Here is an 18,369-nt window from a genome sequence, read left to right as displayed (position 1 = left end):
CTGCCAAAAGATTTTAAGCACTCAACACATTCCTACCAATACCTAAAAAATTGAAGACGATCGAATGTGAAGAGTACAGAACAATCGGTCAGATAGCAAAGGTTATATATCATCCTAGAAAGAAATACACATAAAATCAAATCAGAAATTAATGAAACACATCTGATTTTCAGGAAAATAAAGGTACTAGAGAAGGACTCTTCAACGTTAGAAGTATTATAGAAAGATATCTGGAGAAGCAGAAAGAAGTTTACTGTTTACATAAAGTAGTCTATATGTTAAAACATATTGACCTACTTTATGTAGTCAATATGTTTTATTGACTACATAAAGGCCTTTGACAATATAGAGCATGAAAACAACTAATAGAATGCATCAAAAAATTAAGAGTAGACGGTAAAGATATCATATTAATGATAAATCTATATTGGGTGCAAACTGCATCAATAAAAATATCCGGAGAAACCTCAGAATTATTCCCAGTAAAGAAGAGTGTCAGACAAGGCTGTGTTCTTTCTCCTATGTTGCTTAACCTCTATACTGAAAATATCTTCCAGCAATTAGCAGAATTCAAAGGAGGCAGAAATATAAACAGCTTAAGATATGCAGACGATAGTCTGCATATCTTAAGTTTTGTTTTCTGCTGGCTGAAAACAAAAAAGATCCTCAAAACTTACTAGACGAGATGCTGAAACTAAGTGAAAAACATGGACTTGATTTCAACTTCAAAAAAACCAAACCCATGCTAGTAACAAGAGAAAATACCCAATATAAATATTAAGATCAGAGGAAATACTTTAGATCAAGTAGAGAGTTATATCTATTTATTAATAGAATACAAGTAACGAACATTCGGTGGATCACTTATTATTTCTAAATAACTTAGGGAATTGAAACAACGTAGATCCGAATATAAATTAAATTATACTTTAATAGATATTTCCGATATTTCGGCAATGTCACATTGCCATTTTCTAAAGGAACTTACAAAAAGGCAGGTGCACACAGGCAATAACAATACAGTAACTGAGAATGAAGATATGAAGCTATCGTTCTCCTAGAAGTCCTGATGGTGTCCTCTGGCGGGCTAAGTAGGCGTTCTTGGCCGTTGGGCTGAAGGTCTGCTGATGTATGCCTCCCAAATTTGGGGCAGTCGCATACAACCAAATTTGTTGAGGTTTGGAGAGTTTCTTAGGGCAGAGGCTGATTCCATAAATAATCTTTCGAATTTATATTTGCTCCGGTGTATTATTGTTGCTTTCTTCCACCGTATTCTGTGGCGAGTATCCAGAGCGTGGTCTGCAAAACCAGAATGGCTATACTTGTAAAACCGGATGAGTCCTTGTGTTCAGAAATTCTGATATTCGCTGTCCTGCCTGTTTGGCCAAAGTACGACAGTTTACAACTGCAAGGGACCTGGTATACACCGTAGGTCTAGGGGAAGTGGTTGGTCTTTGGTAGAGCGGATAAGGGATGCCAATTTTCTGTAAGGCCTGTAACAGGAGGTGAGGTCATGTTTTTTTAGAATTTTGGTAATTTTTTCTGAGGTGCCTTGGATGTAGAGAATGGTGATGGATTTAGAGTAATCTTTTTTGTGGAGGGGGGGGCTGTGGTTTGTAGGTTTTAATATTTTTTGGATTTTTTTTGGGGGGGGGGTAGCCATTGGCTGAGAAAGTGTTGAGGATGTGATTTAGTTCAGTGTTAAGGGCTATGTCATTAGAACAGATTAGTTTAGCCATGTTGTATAGTGTTTTTACCACTCCATGTGGTTGTGAGGGGGGGGGGGAATTGTTGGTGGCTGTATCTGCCTGTATGGGTGGGTTTTCTGTAAACTGAGAAAACCAAAGTTCCATCAGGCTGGCAGGTGACTTGTGTGTCTAGGAAAGGGAGACAGTTGTTTTCCTCTTTTTCCAGGGTGAACTTGATTCTGGCGTGTTGGTTGTTTAAGTGTGTAAGGAAGGAGAGGAGTGTTTCAGAGCCATGTGGCCAAATAGCGAACACATCATCAACGTAGCGAAGCCATATGGTTGGTTTTTGTGGGGCAGAGGCTAAGGCTTTTTCCTCAAAGGTCTCCATAAAGAAATTGGCCAAGGGTGGGGAGAGTGGTGAGCCCATGGCTATCCCCTCTATTTGTTTGTAGAATTTTCCCTGCCAAACGAAATAGCCTGAGTTCATTGTGAACTGAAATAGGGCTGAGATATCGGGGGAAAATTTAGCTTGGATTAGCTCTAAAGTTTCCTTGAGTGGGACATTTGTGAATAAGGAGGAGACGTCGAAGCTGACCATTATGTCAGTATGTTGGAGTGTAAGGTTTTCTATGCTGGCTTTGAAGTGGGCTGAGTTTTTTATGTGTGATGGTGTGTTGCCAGTATAGTGTGTGAGCTCTTTGGCCAAATGTTTAGCTAATTTGTATGTGGGGGAATCAGTGCCATCCACTATGGGACGTAATGGCACATTTTCTTTATGTATTTTTGGGAGTCCGTAAATACGGGGGGGTATTGAGTTAAACGGTTTTAATCTGTTGGTAACTTCTACAGGCCAAGAAGTGACTTTCTTAAGGAGCCTGTGAAGTTTTCTAATTTGTGAGTTGGTGGGATTGTAATTGATAGGGAGGTAAGTAGCCCGATCTAATAGAAGAGCATTCAGCTTACCTTTGTAGTCCTTTTGGTTAAGTACTACAGTTGCATTTCCTTTATCCGCTTTGGTGATAACTAATTCTTTATTATTTCTCAATTCCTGTAGGGCTTTAAATTCCTTGTTGGATATATTGGTTTTGGGTGGTTTTGCTATGGAAAGGACACAAGCTACATCCAGTCTTACACTGTTGGCGATTTGATGTGGAAGGTGGCGGATTCCTCTTTCAATCTGGATCATAATATCCTCACTTGGTATTTTTCTGGGAGGAATGGCGAAGTTGTGGCCACGTGAAAGCACATTGAGAGCTTCAGGGTGACTGAAGAAAGGTTGATTATGGTGTTGGTAGCAAGTTTTGGATTAACGGTAGAATTCTTTTTTAATTTATCGAATTTCTTCATCTGTCGGCCTCGTATCTTTTCAAACTCTTTGTCTGCAGCGGTACACGAGATGTCATGTAAAATTGACCACAGTTCGTGATTCAAAGTGCACGAAAGTTCATCTTCGAGGGTACGAATAGCTTCGTTAATTTCGGCTAAGCCTAACTGCGTGGCAGTGATTTGTTCGCGAAGTAACGCGTAGCTAGCACGGTTGTATATATGGAGCGCTTTTTGCGAAACAAAACGGTGCTTCAATTTTACACAGTTCGGGATTACCTTGTTATCCCGGCAGCGTTTCAGGAAAGTCAGGCGATTTAATTGTCTAGACAGCTTCAACTTCATTTTACCATATTGACGAGCCTTCAGTGCGATCGTATCTCCGTGGATGATGTTGATTCTCGTAGACAGGCTTATACGTTGGTTATGCATTTCTAAATAACTTATGGAATTGAAACAACGTAGATCCGAATATAAATTAAATTATACTTTAATAGATATTTCCTATATTTCGGCAATGTCACATTGCCATTTTCTAAAGGAACTTACAAAAAGGCAGGTGCAGGAACAATACAGTAACTGAGAATGAAGATATGAAGCTATCGTTCTCCTAGAAGTCCTGATGGTGCCCTCTGGCGAGCTAAGTAGGAGTTCTTGGCCGTTGGACTGAAGGTCTGCTGATGTATGCCTCCCAAATTTTGGGCAGTCGCATACTAATCTGTTCTAACGACATAGCCCTTAACACTGAACTAAATCACATCCTCAACACTTTCTCAGCCAATGGCTACCCCCCCCCCCCCAAAAAAATCCAAAAAATATTAAAACCTACAAACCACAGCCCCCTCCCCCCCCCCCCTCCACAAAAAAGATTACTCTAAATCCATCACCATTCCCTACATCCGAGGCACCTCAGAAAAAATTACCAAAATTCTAAAAAAACATGACCTCACCTCCTGTTACAGGCCTTACAGAAAATTGGCATCCCTTATCCGCTCTACCAAAGACCAACCACTTCCCCTAGACCTACCTGGTGTATACCAGGTCCCTTGCAGTTGTAAACTGTCGTAGTTTGGCCAAACAGGCAGGACAGCGAATATCAGAATTTCTGAACACAAGGACTACATCCGGTTTTACAAGTATAGCCATTCTGGTCTTGCAGACCACGCTCTGGATACTCGCCACAGAATACGGTGGAAGAAAGCAACAATAATACACCGGAGCAAATATAAATTCGAAAGATTATTTATGGAATCAGCCTCTGCCCTAAGAAACTCTCCAAACCTCAACAAATTTGGTTGTATGCGACTGTCCCAAATTTGGGAGGCATACATCAGCAGACCTTCAGCCCAACAGCCAAGAACTCCTACTTAGCCCGCCAGAGGGCACCATCAGGACTTCTAGGAGAACGATAGCTTCATATCTTCATTCTCAGTTACTGTATTGTTATTGCCTGTGTGCACCTGCCTTTTTGTAAGTTCCTTTAGAAAATGGCAATGTGACATTGCCGAAATATCGGAAATATCTATTAAAGTATAATTTAATTTATATTCGGATCTATGTTGTTTCAATTCCCTAAGTTATTTAGAAATGCATAACCAACGTGTAAGCCTGTCTACGAGGATCACTTATTAAAATACAATTGTTGCCGCTTGCTAGGAAATGATAGAAAATAATAATTAATTAATATTAAAATAATTGGGTTTTTTATTGATTACATAAAATAAAGGTCTCCCAGAACTTCGAGAGAGAGAGAGAGAGACAATCATTTCGATTTAAATTCGGTCGGTGTAAAAGTTGTGAAGCTATTTTATACCAACACCGAATTTAAATCGAAATGATTGTCTCTCTCTCTCTCTCTCTCGAAGATCTGGGAGACTTTTATTTTATGTAATCAATAAAAAAAACAATTATCTTAAATATTAATTATTATTTTCTATCATTTCCTAGCACGTGGCAACAATTGTATTTTAATAAGTGATCCACCGAATGTTCGTTACTTGTATTCCATTCCTGTAACTGTTTGTGTGACACTGAAGATTTACTATTAGTTTTAGTATGAAATATCCGTACCTTATTAATTAAAAAGTTATTATTGTGGTCTTACGTGTTCTTTTAATAATTAAGAAGGATAGACATTGCTAGATCAACCTTCAGTAGCATGAAAAACATCTGACCTCAAGAGAAATTCACACAAAAACAAGAATTGGGCTGTCCAAATCCTATGTATAGTCAGCACTGCTATATGGAGCAGAAACCTGGACAGTATCAAAATATTGTGAAAATTAACTAAAATTCTTTGAAATGTGAATCCTCAGAAGAATCCTTAGAATCCCATGAACTGCCAAAAAAACTAATTTAGAGATATTAGTGATGATTGGAGAAGATAGGACTCTGTTTACATGGTAGAAGCTCATGGTAGTCAACCTCCTGGAAGGAGATGACACCTGACAAGACAATTTATGCTAATATTTACTCATCAATTGCCCCCCCCCTCTCTCTCTCTCTCTCTCTCTCTCTCTCTCTCTCTCTCCCTTTTTTTTTTCTCCATGTCTTGATGATTTTGCCATCAGTACGGTAAACAAGAGTTGGCTGAATTTTTTTGCTGTTGTTCTTCTTCATGTAGCTTCCTCAGTGAGAGGGTGCAGCACCATGTCCTTCCAGTTCTCTCTGTTGGTGGCTTTCCTTTTTATTTCTGCTATTGTTACAAATTCTAATTTACCATTCTCACTTCTTACGTAGGTTTGGAAGTTCTGATAACAGTTTTGAATTCCTTGGATTAACTTTTCTTCCATTTTTTTTTTTCTTTTTTCTTGTAATGCTTTCTATTACAAGAAAAAAGAGACTACAATTCCTTAGTAATCTCAAAGTTTTCTTTAAGATCTAAAAAACAATTGAGTCCCTCCCCTTATTCAATTATTATTATTATTACATTGGCATCCCTATGGAGTCCAGAGACTCATCATGTCAGGTCTATACTAATAGTTATTGACACAGCTGCCTCTGTCAACCTCTTCCACTCATTGATAAAGTGCAAAAAAAAATCTAATTCTTATACCCTTCATAACCACATTCTTCTACAAGTTCCAGGAATGATCCTTTGTTCTCTCCAGCTCAGTCATATATTGGAAATGTTTTCAGCATCTGCTCTATTAAAACTCCTTAAATAACTTGTATGTTTCTGTCATACTCTCTCTTTTCTGCCTTTTCACCCCTTTTCATTCTACTTCTTTTCTGTGCTGTTCTTCTCCTGAGTCTTTTTTTACTCTCCTGTCTTTCAGACTGCCATTTTTGGGATCCAAACTCTGCCACCATTGTGTTGTGGTGCAACTCATGGAAATCCAGAAAGGCAGAACTTGGTGATTAGTTTGTATTACTTTGGCCCCTGCTTTGCAAGATGGGCAACTCCCAATGGCTCATTGAGATCAATTGGTCAGTAGCAAGTGACAGAAGGAACTCAAAGTCAAAGAGTGTTAGTGTTAGAAGGTGCTTCATTTCAAGACTGTTTGGCCTTCAATTAGTTAACAACAAGCATGTAAATTGCATGTGTTCTCATGGCAAATTTTCCTGTATGTGAAAACCCTGCTACTTCTGCAAAGAGATCAGATAACTCATCTTCAGTTGAAATGTCCATCTAATCTATCTTGGGTCACTGGTTCTTAGGGTAATGACCTTAGGTTCATGACAGTTCTAGAAATGCAAAATCTTTGACAAATGTTATGTGAATGTTATTACCTAAAGAAAACCAGTTGCTTTTCATGCTCAGAGATATGATGAGACATGCTTATTATCTAATATTGCTTACTTTTGTTTAGGAGTGCCCCTTTTTTTTACAATGTTGTTGGCTCTTTACCCAAATTCTAGGGCATTACTGAAGTGTTATAAAACCAATATATGAAGAATAAAAATAGGAGAAAATTTGTTTTTTTTTTTTGTCTCCTTATTCCAGCAGTGTGCCTTCATGTGTTGTTAAGCTGTTAAAGGAATGGTTTTTTTTTTTTTTGGGGGGGGGGGGGGGGGTAAAGTAATGTGGGGGAATTATTTGAAAAAATCTGGGTTCTTTCCCCCCAATAATTCTCCCACATTACTTTACATTCACTTCCCTCCCCCCCTCCTCAAAACACCCTTCCTTTAACAGCATATGAAGGCACATCGCCAGAAAATAAGAAGACAGAAAATAACATCCAAAAAGGTATGCCCAAATTTTCTCCTATTTTTATTCTTCATATATTAGTGAAGAATAAAATTTTAATTACTGAAGTGATTAAAAAATCACTTCAGTAATTCCCTAGAATTTGGGTAAAGAGCCAATGACATTGTAAAAAAAGGGACAGTCCTAAATGAAAGTAGGCTATATTAACCATTAAAAATTTATAATAAAATAATAGTTTATAATTTTCATACCTGACATCATCCTTATGCACACAGTATTCTTTCCACATCATCTTATTCTTAAGAATCTCTTACTTAATAAGATGTACTTCCATTTCACTTCTATCCCATTTATTCTTTGAACATTAGAGGCGCATTCAAATATTGCTTCATTTATGTATTTTTTTTTTAATACTTCCTGCTCAGTATCCAATATCATGGGACTAAACCTAGTATTCTCCTCAGTTGGTCATAATTTCCTGCTTTGTGGTTCAGCATGTAACCTTTTCTGAATGGAATATCCTTATACTTAGCTGCTTTTTAGATCAGTATATCATGCTTGTTGTTAACTAATTGAAGGCCAAACAGTCTTGAAATGAAGCACCTGCTGTCTGTTTTAAGGTGCTTCATTTCAAGACTGAAATGCCTTCTAACACTAACACTCTTTGACTTTGAGTTCCTTCTGTCACTTGCTACTTGAGGAAGTTGTCTCACAACAGCTCAATAAATATGGTTTCATTCTTCTCATGAGATTTCACTACTATTCAGTCAATGTTCATATAAGTCACCCATAATGATTACTTATTTAGCATCCATCAGGTTGATTTGGCAACGTATCCCATTGTTACAAGTGACTGATCCACTAGGTCTGCAGCAACACTCTACCATATGTTTGATCTTGTTAGACTCCGCTTTGCACTATATAACTTCATACTTCAATTTTTCTGGGTGAAAAATTTTTACTAATTTTGCAGATATAGCTTTCTACTTTAACCGGATTCAGATCATTTGATATCATTAGCAGCATATCCCTTCTTGGCTAACTTGTCTGTCCTTCATAAAAATATACTCGTTACACTCGATTCAGTTAGTGTATCTGCCTCTGAAGCTATAGCATACTTACCAAGGCAACAAACTCTATCCTTTTGTTCCTGATACTCCTGACATTTGTGTACATACATAAATTGCCTCCAATCTTTTTTTATACTCACTTCTGTAATCTGCATAACCCAGTTAGGCAACTTCCTGGTCTCTATTCATATCTAATGCCTCACTTAAGCATGCATATATATATATATATATATATATCCTTTCATGCACTTATAATAAGTCTGAACTAGATAAGCACATAGTCATCCTTTCATCATAATCATCTCCATGATTATGTACATTCATATTATTAACACGGATGCATAGCTTAGTTACTCTTATGCATAAATTCTCACTATTCTACCCATCATGATCCAAGTCTCTATGATTCTCCATATTTGGTCTCATACCAATAAGTTATTTCTCCAGGGTTGTGATACCATTTCATTCAAGTGCAGGCCGTCCCTCTCACATAAATCCATTCTTCTCTCAAACTCACTCCAACATCATTTGCCATCATGGTCTTTCTTCTTAATTCAGCACTTGTTATTTCATAGCATGTGATAGCAAACTAACAATTTTCACTCTCTCTCTTTCTCTTATTTCCAGCAACTGTTATCCTCTTTCATGCTGTATTTATCACTAGTACCTACAAGAACTACCATTTCTTTTACTTTTACTTTTCCTGTTTTTCAGTTGCATTCATTATACTTTGATTTTTACTCCTTAAAAACTCAAGTAGTACAAAATAAAGATTTATTGTTACATAGACCATATATTTACAACATACTTAAGCTCTTACAAATTGCCTACCGGTTTTGCTAGTAACTGACCAGCTTTCTCAAGGCTTGCATAGTACAAAAAAGAGGTAAATGCAAAAAAGGTTTCAAAATACAAAGAACCGTTAGTACCTGTTAGGTAGCTAGGGTGACCCATTCGCGTGACATAACTACTCAGCATCATGAACATGCGTTACATGCAAACGTGTAATATGATTATTTGTGTACTGTAGCTCTGTTGAACTGAGGGAGTTGATTAGATTTTTCCAGGTATCGTTCAAAATGGCCCCTTGATTTCTGTTTAGGTTACTTCCCGTACGTAGTACAACTGCCGCTTCTTTAAATACTCAATGCCTGTAATCCTCGTCTACGTAGGGCATGGAGCTGTTATTCCAGTCTATAGTGTGGTTCGAAGTTGAAAAGTGAGGTGCCAATCCTGAGGTGATCATTCTGTTGTTATTAACATCGCCTATATGTTCTTTCTGTCTTATTTCCAGGCTTCTCGAAGTCTCTCCGATGTAGGAATGACCGCACGTGCATGGAATATTATACACACCTGGATATTTATGAAATGGCACATTGTCTTTAGGGGATCTTAGGACCTGTCTTATGCTATTCGTTGGTTTAAATACAACCCTGATGTTATGTGTCTTTAACAATCTTGCAATTTTTGTTGAAGTTGAACCTATAAAGGGGATGACTGCTGTTGAGATATGCTGGGCGACTGTTCTTTCTTGTTGGTTATCTTTGTATAGAAATTTGTTGATGATGTGTCTAGGATAACCATTTTGTGATAGAGTTGTAGCTATTTGAGACAGTTCTGTTTGAACTTCTTCCTCATCAGAGATAAATTTTCTAGCTCGATTTCTTAGCATGTGGATGATGCTGTGTTTCTGTGACCTATGATGGTTAGAAGAGTAATGTAGATATCTTCCAGTGTCCATTGGTTTTTTGTAAATCGACAGTTTGATGCTGTTTCCTTGTCTTTTTACTAGTAAGTCCAAGAAGTGTAGCTGTTCGTTATTTTCTACTTCTAGAGTAAATTTTATTTTATTGTGGAGTGCATTGATTCTGTTAACAAACAGATGTAGGCTTTCTAAGTTGTCTTTCCATATGATGAAGATGTCATCCACATATCTCCACCATATAGAAGGTTTAGGAGTAATGCTGGTGAATATTTCATCTTCAAATTTCTCCATGAAAAGGTCTGCACATGGTGGCGACAGAGGGCTGCCCGTGGCTAGGCCTTCTAATTGTTTGTATATCTTGTTGTTAACTTTGAAAAAATTTGATTGTAGGCAATGCTCGAACATCTTTGTGATATCTGCAGGAAAGATATCTTTGATAATGTTCATTACTTCTTCTACTGGTACATTCGTGATCCGTAACTTGAATACTTGGCCTGAAGAATTAAAACGAAAACTTAAATCCTCACATCCCATCGCTCCTAGACTGTACGGGGCACCTAAAGTGCATAAAGAAGAAGTGCCACTTCGTCCGATTGTGGATAGCAGGTCATCCCCAACGTACCTATTGGCTAAGCACCTAGCGAATTTACTTAAAGGAAAAATTAGACAAACAGAGTCCTACTTAAAAAATTCTCAACACTTTGTGGACAAACTAAAAAACATAAAAATTACACAAACAGACATAATGGCCAGCCTAGATGTAGTGTCCTTGTTCACGAATGTACCAGTAGAAGAAGTAATGAACATTATCAAAGATATCTTTCCTGCAGATATCACAAAGATGTTCGAGCATTGCCTACAATCAAATTTTTTCAAAGTTAACAACAAGATATACAAACAATTAGAAGGCCTAGCCACAGGCAGCCCTCTGTCGCCACCATGTGCAGACCTTTTCATGGAGAAATTTGAAGATGAAATATTCACCAGCATTACTCCTAAACCTTCTATATGGTGGAGATATGTGGATGACATCTTCATCATATGGAAAGACAACTTAGAAAGCCTACATCTGTTTGTTAACAGAATCAGTGCACTCCACAATAAAATAAAATTTACTCTAGAAGTAGAAAATAACGAACAGCTACACTTCTTGGACTTACTAGTAAAAAGACAAGGAAACAGCATCAAACTGTCGATTTACAAAAAACCAACAGACACTGGAAGATATCTACATTACTCTTATAACCATCTTAGGTCACAGAAACACAGCATCATCCACATGCTAAGAAATCGAGCTAGAAAATTTATCTCTGATGAGGAAGAAGTTCAAACAGAACTGTCTCAAATAGCTACAACTCTATCACAAAATGGTTATCCTAGACACATCATCAACAAATTTCTATACAAAGATAACCAACAAGAAAGAACAGTCGCCCAGCATATCTCAACAGCAGTCATCCCCTTTATAGGTTCAACTTCAACAAAAATTGCAAGATTGTTAAAGACACATAACATCAGGGTTGTATTTAAACCAACAAATAGCATAAGGCAGGTCCTAAGATCCCCTAAATACAGTGTGCCATTTTATAAATATCCAGGTGTGTATAATATTCCATGCACGTGCGGTCTTTCCTACATCGGACAGACTTCGAGAAGCTTGGAAATAAGACAGAAAGAACGTATAGGCGATGTTAATCACAACAGAACGATCACCTCAGGATTGGCACATCACTTTTCAACTTCGAACCACACTATAGACTGGAATAACAGCTCCATGCCCTACGTAGACGAGGATTACAGGCATCAAGTATTTAAAGAAGCGGCAGTTGTACTACGTACAGGAAGTAACCTAAACAGAAATCAAGGGGCCATTCTGAACGATACCTGGAAAAATCTAATTAATTCCCTCAGTTCAACAGAGCTACAGTACACAAATAATCATATTATGCGTTTGCATGTAACGCATGTTCATGATGCTGAGTAGTTATGTCACGCGAACGGGTCACCCTAGCTACCTAACAGGTACTAATGATTCTTTGTATTTTGAAACCTTTTTTGCATTTACCTCTTTTTTGTACTATGCAAGCCTTGAGAAAGCTGGTCAGTTACTAGCGAAACCGGTAGGCAATTTGTAAGAGCTTAAGTATGTTGTAAATATATGGTCTATGTAACAATAAATCTTTATTTTGTAATACTTTATGACCAAAACATGTACAATTTAAACTCAAGTAGTATCGTGATGTTGGAAGTTCTGGCTACTTTACTTACCATTATCATTACTCATCAGTATCTTATATTTTTCAGTGCTTTTTATCTTCTCCTTTCAATACTTACATTTCTTGTCCTTTCTGCACTTCTATAAGTGTTTCTCAACTCTTCTAGTTAGGAAATTCCCACATCATCTGATTATTTGTTTTAGTATTGAGATTTCAGAGATTAATTCATTTGTCTTGATACTGGCACGTTTCTGTTTACTTAGACAACTCTTTTTGTTGAGAATGTAAACTTTTTGACTGAAAAACAAATATGATATAAAATAACTTACATTTGGTTTTATTAGGCCGTAAAAGAACAAAGATATTATAATACAGCGACACCTCAACTAACTAGCGACTCTGCTAACAAATTTTTCGGCTAACGAAGATTTTTTCCACTGTTTTTTGGACTTGGCTAACGAATGTTTTAGTGGATGCACGCGCACTAACATAAAGCAGCAAACATGAATGGTCAGGCCAATCCAGGAGCTTATCTTTTCCATCTGTATGTGTGTGACAAAGAAATTAACTGACCACATCACAAAGGGGAGACCCACCAACCTAACTGGGTTGTTTACGTTCGAGACAGCGAGAAGTGAGGTGCCTCATACCAGTGTCAGTACGGTAGATGTAGAAGATATAGAAGAATTAGTTGAAGAACACTCAAAAGATCTGACAACAGAAGATCTTGAAGAGTTGAAAAAGCAATTGAATCAGGAAAGAGTGTTCATCAGAGGAGGAGGAGGACAGCAATAAAAAGGGAAGAATGCCAACAGGTGACATTAAAAAAATGCTGCACTACTGGGAAGAGTTTCAGTCTTTGGCTACAAAGTAGCATCCCAACAAAGCTGAAATGAAGAGACTTTGTGCCTTGGTTGAAGACAAGTGTCTGAATCACTTTAAAAACATTCTGAAAAAAAAAAAAGAGAAGTTCAATCAACTTTGGACAGATTTTTGACTTCTTTAGCAAAGAGACAGAGGCCAGCTACTGAAGAAGAGAGGACTTACCTTGAATAAACTTTGAAAATTTGGAAGAAGAATAGTAAAAATGTTGTGTACATATTTTCAGTTTAATAATAGTGTAAAGATCATCAGGTTTTCATTCTACTTTCCATTCTCCTTCATCTTGGGTACCTTTCCATCTCAGCCTTTGGTGAGTTTTTGCCCTTTTATAGTGTACTTTTTACTATTTTATAAAACTTATCTTTAAATAGTAGGCAACATCCAGAACGAATTAAATGATTTTCTATAGAAACCTAGGGGAATCATGTTTCGGCTAATGAATGTGATTCCAGAGCGAATTATCTTCGTTAGCCGAGGTATCACTGTACTTAAGTCTGATAAAAGCAATTCAACTGTAATCATGAATACAACTGATTATATGTCTTAAGATTTCATCTTTACTCTCAGATACCTCCACTTATACTTCATTAGATTATGACCCTACTTGGACAAATCATGGAGAGACTAATGACCTTTTACACAACATGCTTGTGTGGCCTACAAATCTTAAAAATAGGTTGAAATCTATGCATCCCTTAAATCCATGACTATATGGAACACCAAACATTCACAAGTTTAATATTCCTCTTCAGCCTGTTGTAGATAGTATTGATTCACCTATTTATCTGTTATCAAAACATTTGGCTAAACTTTTAATGAATCACATCAGAAATACAGACTCCATCAAAAACTTGCAACACTTTGTACAAAAACTAGAAATTTCCATCTTACCATGATATTCTAGCTAGTCTAGATATTGTATCCTTGTTGGCAGGGTTCCTGTACACTAAATTATGGCACTTTAGTTGATCAGTTCCCTCCTGATATTTCTGAACTATTTAGACATTGTCTCCAGTCAAATTATTTCAGATGGAATGGGAAAATTTACAAGTGGCTATCTGGCCTTGCATTGCAAAGCCAGATCGGCCATGTTTTGACATATTCATGGAAAACTTTGAAAAACATTTCCTCACATCTACAAATCAAAAGCCTTCACTTTGTTGGAGATATGTAGAAAACATATTTATTATTTAGAAATACAGTGTTGCTGAGTTGCATGATTTTCTTTCTTCCATCAGCTCTTTCCATCATAAAATTAAATTCGCTTTGGAACTTGAAAGTGATGGAAAATTCCTTTTCCTAGATGTTTTAATTTCGAAAAAAGCAAAAGGAGACTCTCTCTCTCAGCATATACACCATAAAGCATCCCCCCCCCAGTTAAACAGGATTTTACTTATATTTCTCCTCATTGCACCACATATCACAAAAATTAGATATTATACATACATTCAAAAGGTTGATCTCTCTCTCTCTTACAAGAAGAGATGTAGAAAAAATGCAGTCTCTCTACTTCATCTACTAGTGAGCAATGGATATTCTAAGAAAATTGTACAAAGAATACTATTCTCTTTTCCTATTCCACAACAATTTCCCAATATTCACTACAGAACCTCAGTTTCCATCCCTTACATTGGTAGACTTTCTCTTGAAATCAATCTCCTAAAATCTCATGACAAAAGAGTGACTTTCAAACTCATTGTGAATGTAATAAAACTATACAAGTTTTATTACATTCACCTAAAGACCATAACTCTTTCAACAAATATCCTGGAGTTTATAATATTCCATGTTCTTGTAGCATTTCTTACATAGGGCAAACATCTAGAAGTTTGGAAATAAGACAAAAAAGACATATTGGAGACATGAATAACAACAGAGAAGACAGCTCAGCCTAGCTTTCTACTTCTACATCCACCGTAATACTGAATGGGACAAGAGCTTCATGCCTTACATAGAGGATAGCTTCAATGCCTGCAGCATCAAAGAATCTATGATGGTTATCCACTCACAAGGAACACTCATGAGAAACCAAGGAATGATTCTATGTGATATTTGGAAGTCGCTTATTGGATCTTTCTGCATGTCAAACTTTTAACCTTTTGTGTAATGATTCCTACATATTCTGTTTTTTTTAGATATGGAATGGTTCACATTTACCCCTTTATTGTGTTTTTTTTTTTCCCTAACTCAGAAGAGGCCATTAGCAGATGTGGTGAAACTAGTCTATATAATCATCTATACTATTATAGGATCGGTTATTTTACAACTCTTCCTTTTAACTTAAATATTATTCAGGATAGCGTTTTTTCTTTATTGCTGCTTTATTGTTCTTCTGTGTTTTTGTACTTTAATATTGTAATTTCACAACAAATATATTAGGAAATTCACCCAAAATAATGCAAACATAAAGGTTGCCAGTAATATATTATAAAAACTAATTATTCTAATTAAAAAAATAATAAAACAGATAAAAATCACCTGTTTTACAGCACACTAAACTGATCTTTCACAATATAGCCTTGAACCCAAAATTATTCTAAGCAAACCTGATAAGAGTAACATTACTATCATAATGCATGAAAAACAGAATACAATAAAAATGTGTATTATCTTTTAAAGGATTATACAACTTATCAGGTTATAGATCACAGTCTTCTTAAGCGTGCTTTCCTTCCCCTCTCCCATTGCCTAATTTGTCTAATTAGTTATTGCATCTGAGCTCAATGGCCCATGCACTAAGACACACTTTTACAGCAGTAGACACCATCCTAAAATATCTTGTTATATAGAAAAAAGAATTAAATAACTGTCTGTCCTTCCTTGACATATTGACCATTTGTCTTAAAATTGTTCATGATCTTTTAACATGTGAAGAACATAAGAAATTCATATGGTACCATCATTATGATCTTTACTATTCATAATGGTGGTACCATATGATACCATCATTATGGAAAGTAAAGAACGGATCATCACACATTGTCATCTTCTACATAGGATTGAATGAAAGAAAACTACAGTACTATATAGAAGCCATTACAAGTCTGAAAGAATATTTTTGGAGTCATCATTGGCAACTCTTAAATGCAAACAAATATGGCTTCATTAATTTACAAGAAGTTTGGGAGAGAGTTTCTTTAAAATCATCTTCAGCCAAAATCCAGTGAAATATCAAGAGCTTAATAAATTATCATATTTATTTTGTTCTTATGATGTGAGTTAGTACTATTAAATAATTAAAAAGAATAAATTGTTGCCAGCATGTTATGGCCATATTATTAGGGAGTTCTTTTTAATCTTGAGATTTTCTTTTGAATTTCAATTTAGTGAAGTTTGTTAATGTAAACATTAATTTGTCTGTTTGACATAAAACATGGATATTTACTTCCTCAGCTCTTGCTATGTTAACTTTCATGAGGTTTTGTTTAAGAAAGAATTACCTTTCAGGGATGGTTTCTTACAAGACAGAATAGAGGCTGTGCTTCATAGTATAGAGCTGGCAGTCAAACATCAAACTTCTAATTTTGGATTAAGTCTCATCACTGTAAGTATCTAAAAAAGAGAAAGAAAGATGACAAAATTATATAGTAGCATTTTATAAAATATTGCTATGTTTTATGCATTGTGATTTTGCCATCTTTGTTTTTCTCTATCACTCCCTCTCTCTCTCCCCCCAACACCTGCATATTCTGAATTAAATAGCTAAAATAATTATGTAGATTCTAAGCGTAGGTATTTAGAATTCTAATGTTTCTAAATATTAGCTATTTTATACATTTAATTTTTTGGTATTTATGTTGTTTATATTCAGATCCAATAAAAACTACTATTTTTGTCCTTGTTTTGGTAGGTTATCACATTATCAGTGAATGTGCTTGAATAACAACTTGCAAAATATATCAAAAATCAAAGATAACCTATGAAATGCATTGCTGAAACTACTTATTTGTTAAATTACTATTCATTGGTAAGTGGTATGAATATCACTGATTAAAACTTGATATGGCTGACCTTTTATATATATATATATCATCATCATCATCATCAAATTCCTGCCATGTACCCTCAAGGGGTGTACAGGATATGACAGTACTACATGAAAAAATTACATCATTACTAACTTCCCATCTACAATTTTCCTCCAAATCAGTCTGTTACTTGTCAAGACTCCAACATTATGAGATCTTATATTTCTATCGTCTAAGGCACTTTGTACCGTATCAATCCACCTATATCTTGGTCTTCCTCTGGGTCGTTTTCCTGCCAACCTGGCAGAGAACACTTGTTTTGCTAATCTTTCCTCTCCCATTCTATTTAAGTGACCATACCATCTGAGATTAGCTCTGCTAACACATTCCAGGATGCTGACAATGTCAAGTTCTTTCCTAATATCCTCATTTTTAATATGATATTGCCATTGATGCCATCTGTTCACGCCTCTAATCTTTCTCAGGACTCTCATATCTGCAGTCTCTAGTCTTTGGTCAAGTGTTTTACTTCTGACCCAGCTCTCAGATCCATAAGTTAAAATTGGTTTGAACACAGTCTTGTATACAGCTAATTTAGTGTTCCGACTAATTTCTTTCTTATTCCATATGAATTTATTCAATTGACTTCCCACGATACCAGCTTTGCTGATTCTGTTGTCTATTTCTATATTTAGTTTACCATCTTCAGTAAAAATTGTGCCTAAGTAGCTGAAATGTTTTACTTGTTCCACAGGTTCTCCATTCAAAACACAGTTGACATTTTCAATGATTCTGCCTATTTTCATTGTCTTTGTCTTTTTATTGCTGACCTTCATACCATATCTATTACAACAGCTATTCAATTTAGTCAGAGAATCTTGCAGACTTGTAGCGGATTTATTTAGAAGTATAACATCATCCGCATAAAGCAAAGAGCTGACATTAACATCTCCAATTTTGATATCAGGTTTAATACCACATTCCTTCATAATGTGATCCATATAGATAATGAATAACAGAGGGGATAATGTACATCCTTGTCTCACACCAGATTTAACATTAAACCATTTTCCTGTACTTCCTTCAATTCTAACTGCTGACTCACAACTCAAATAAAGACTAAGTATTGCTTGATATAATGCCTCATTGACACCATATAACTGCAGCGTATTGAATAGCTTCTCTCTTGGCACCTTGTCATATGCCTTTTCCAAATCGACAAAACTTAAATACAGATCTTTGTTATATTCCCATGCTTTCTCGACTATTTGTCGTAAAGTGAAGATCTGATCCTGACAGCCTCTATTTGGCCTGAATCCAGCTTGTTCTTCACCAAGCTTTTCTTCCACAATTCTTCTCAACCGTTT

The 18,369-nt window shown here is 36.1% G+C and overlaps 1 protein-coding gene across 1 annotated transcript in view; it reads left to right on the top strand.

The window, feature by feature from the left end:
* Positions 1–18,369, top strand: part of LOC150110408 (presequence protease, mitochondrial) — a 320,487-nt gene that overhangs the window by 163,895 nt on the left and 138,223 nt on the right. Inside the window, exon 12 of the mRNA XM_090393554.1 lies at positions 16,482–16,578. Coding sequence (XP_090249680.1) covers positions 16,482–16,578 — 97 coding nt within the window. The remainder of the gene's footprint in view (positions 1–16,481; positions 16,579–18,369) is intronic.

This window comes from Typopeltis vanoorti, chromosome 1 (genome assembly GCF_054136105.1).
Source record: "Typopeltis vanoorti isolate ZY-2024b chromosome 1, IOZ_Tvanoo_1.0, whole genome shotgun sequence".
Classification (NCBI taxonomy): domain Eukaryota; kingdom Metazoa; phylum Arthropoda; class Arachnida; order Uropygi; family Thelyphonidae; genus Typopeltis; species Typopeltis vanoorti.
The sequence above is the reverse complement of the archived record's forward strand: the minus strand, read 5'-3'. Positions and strand labels throughout refer to the sequence as shown.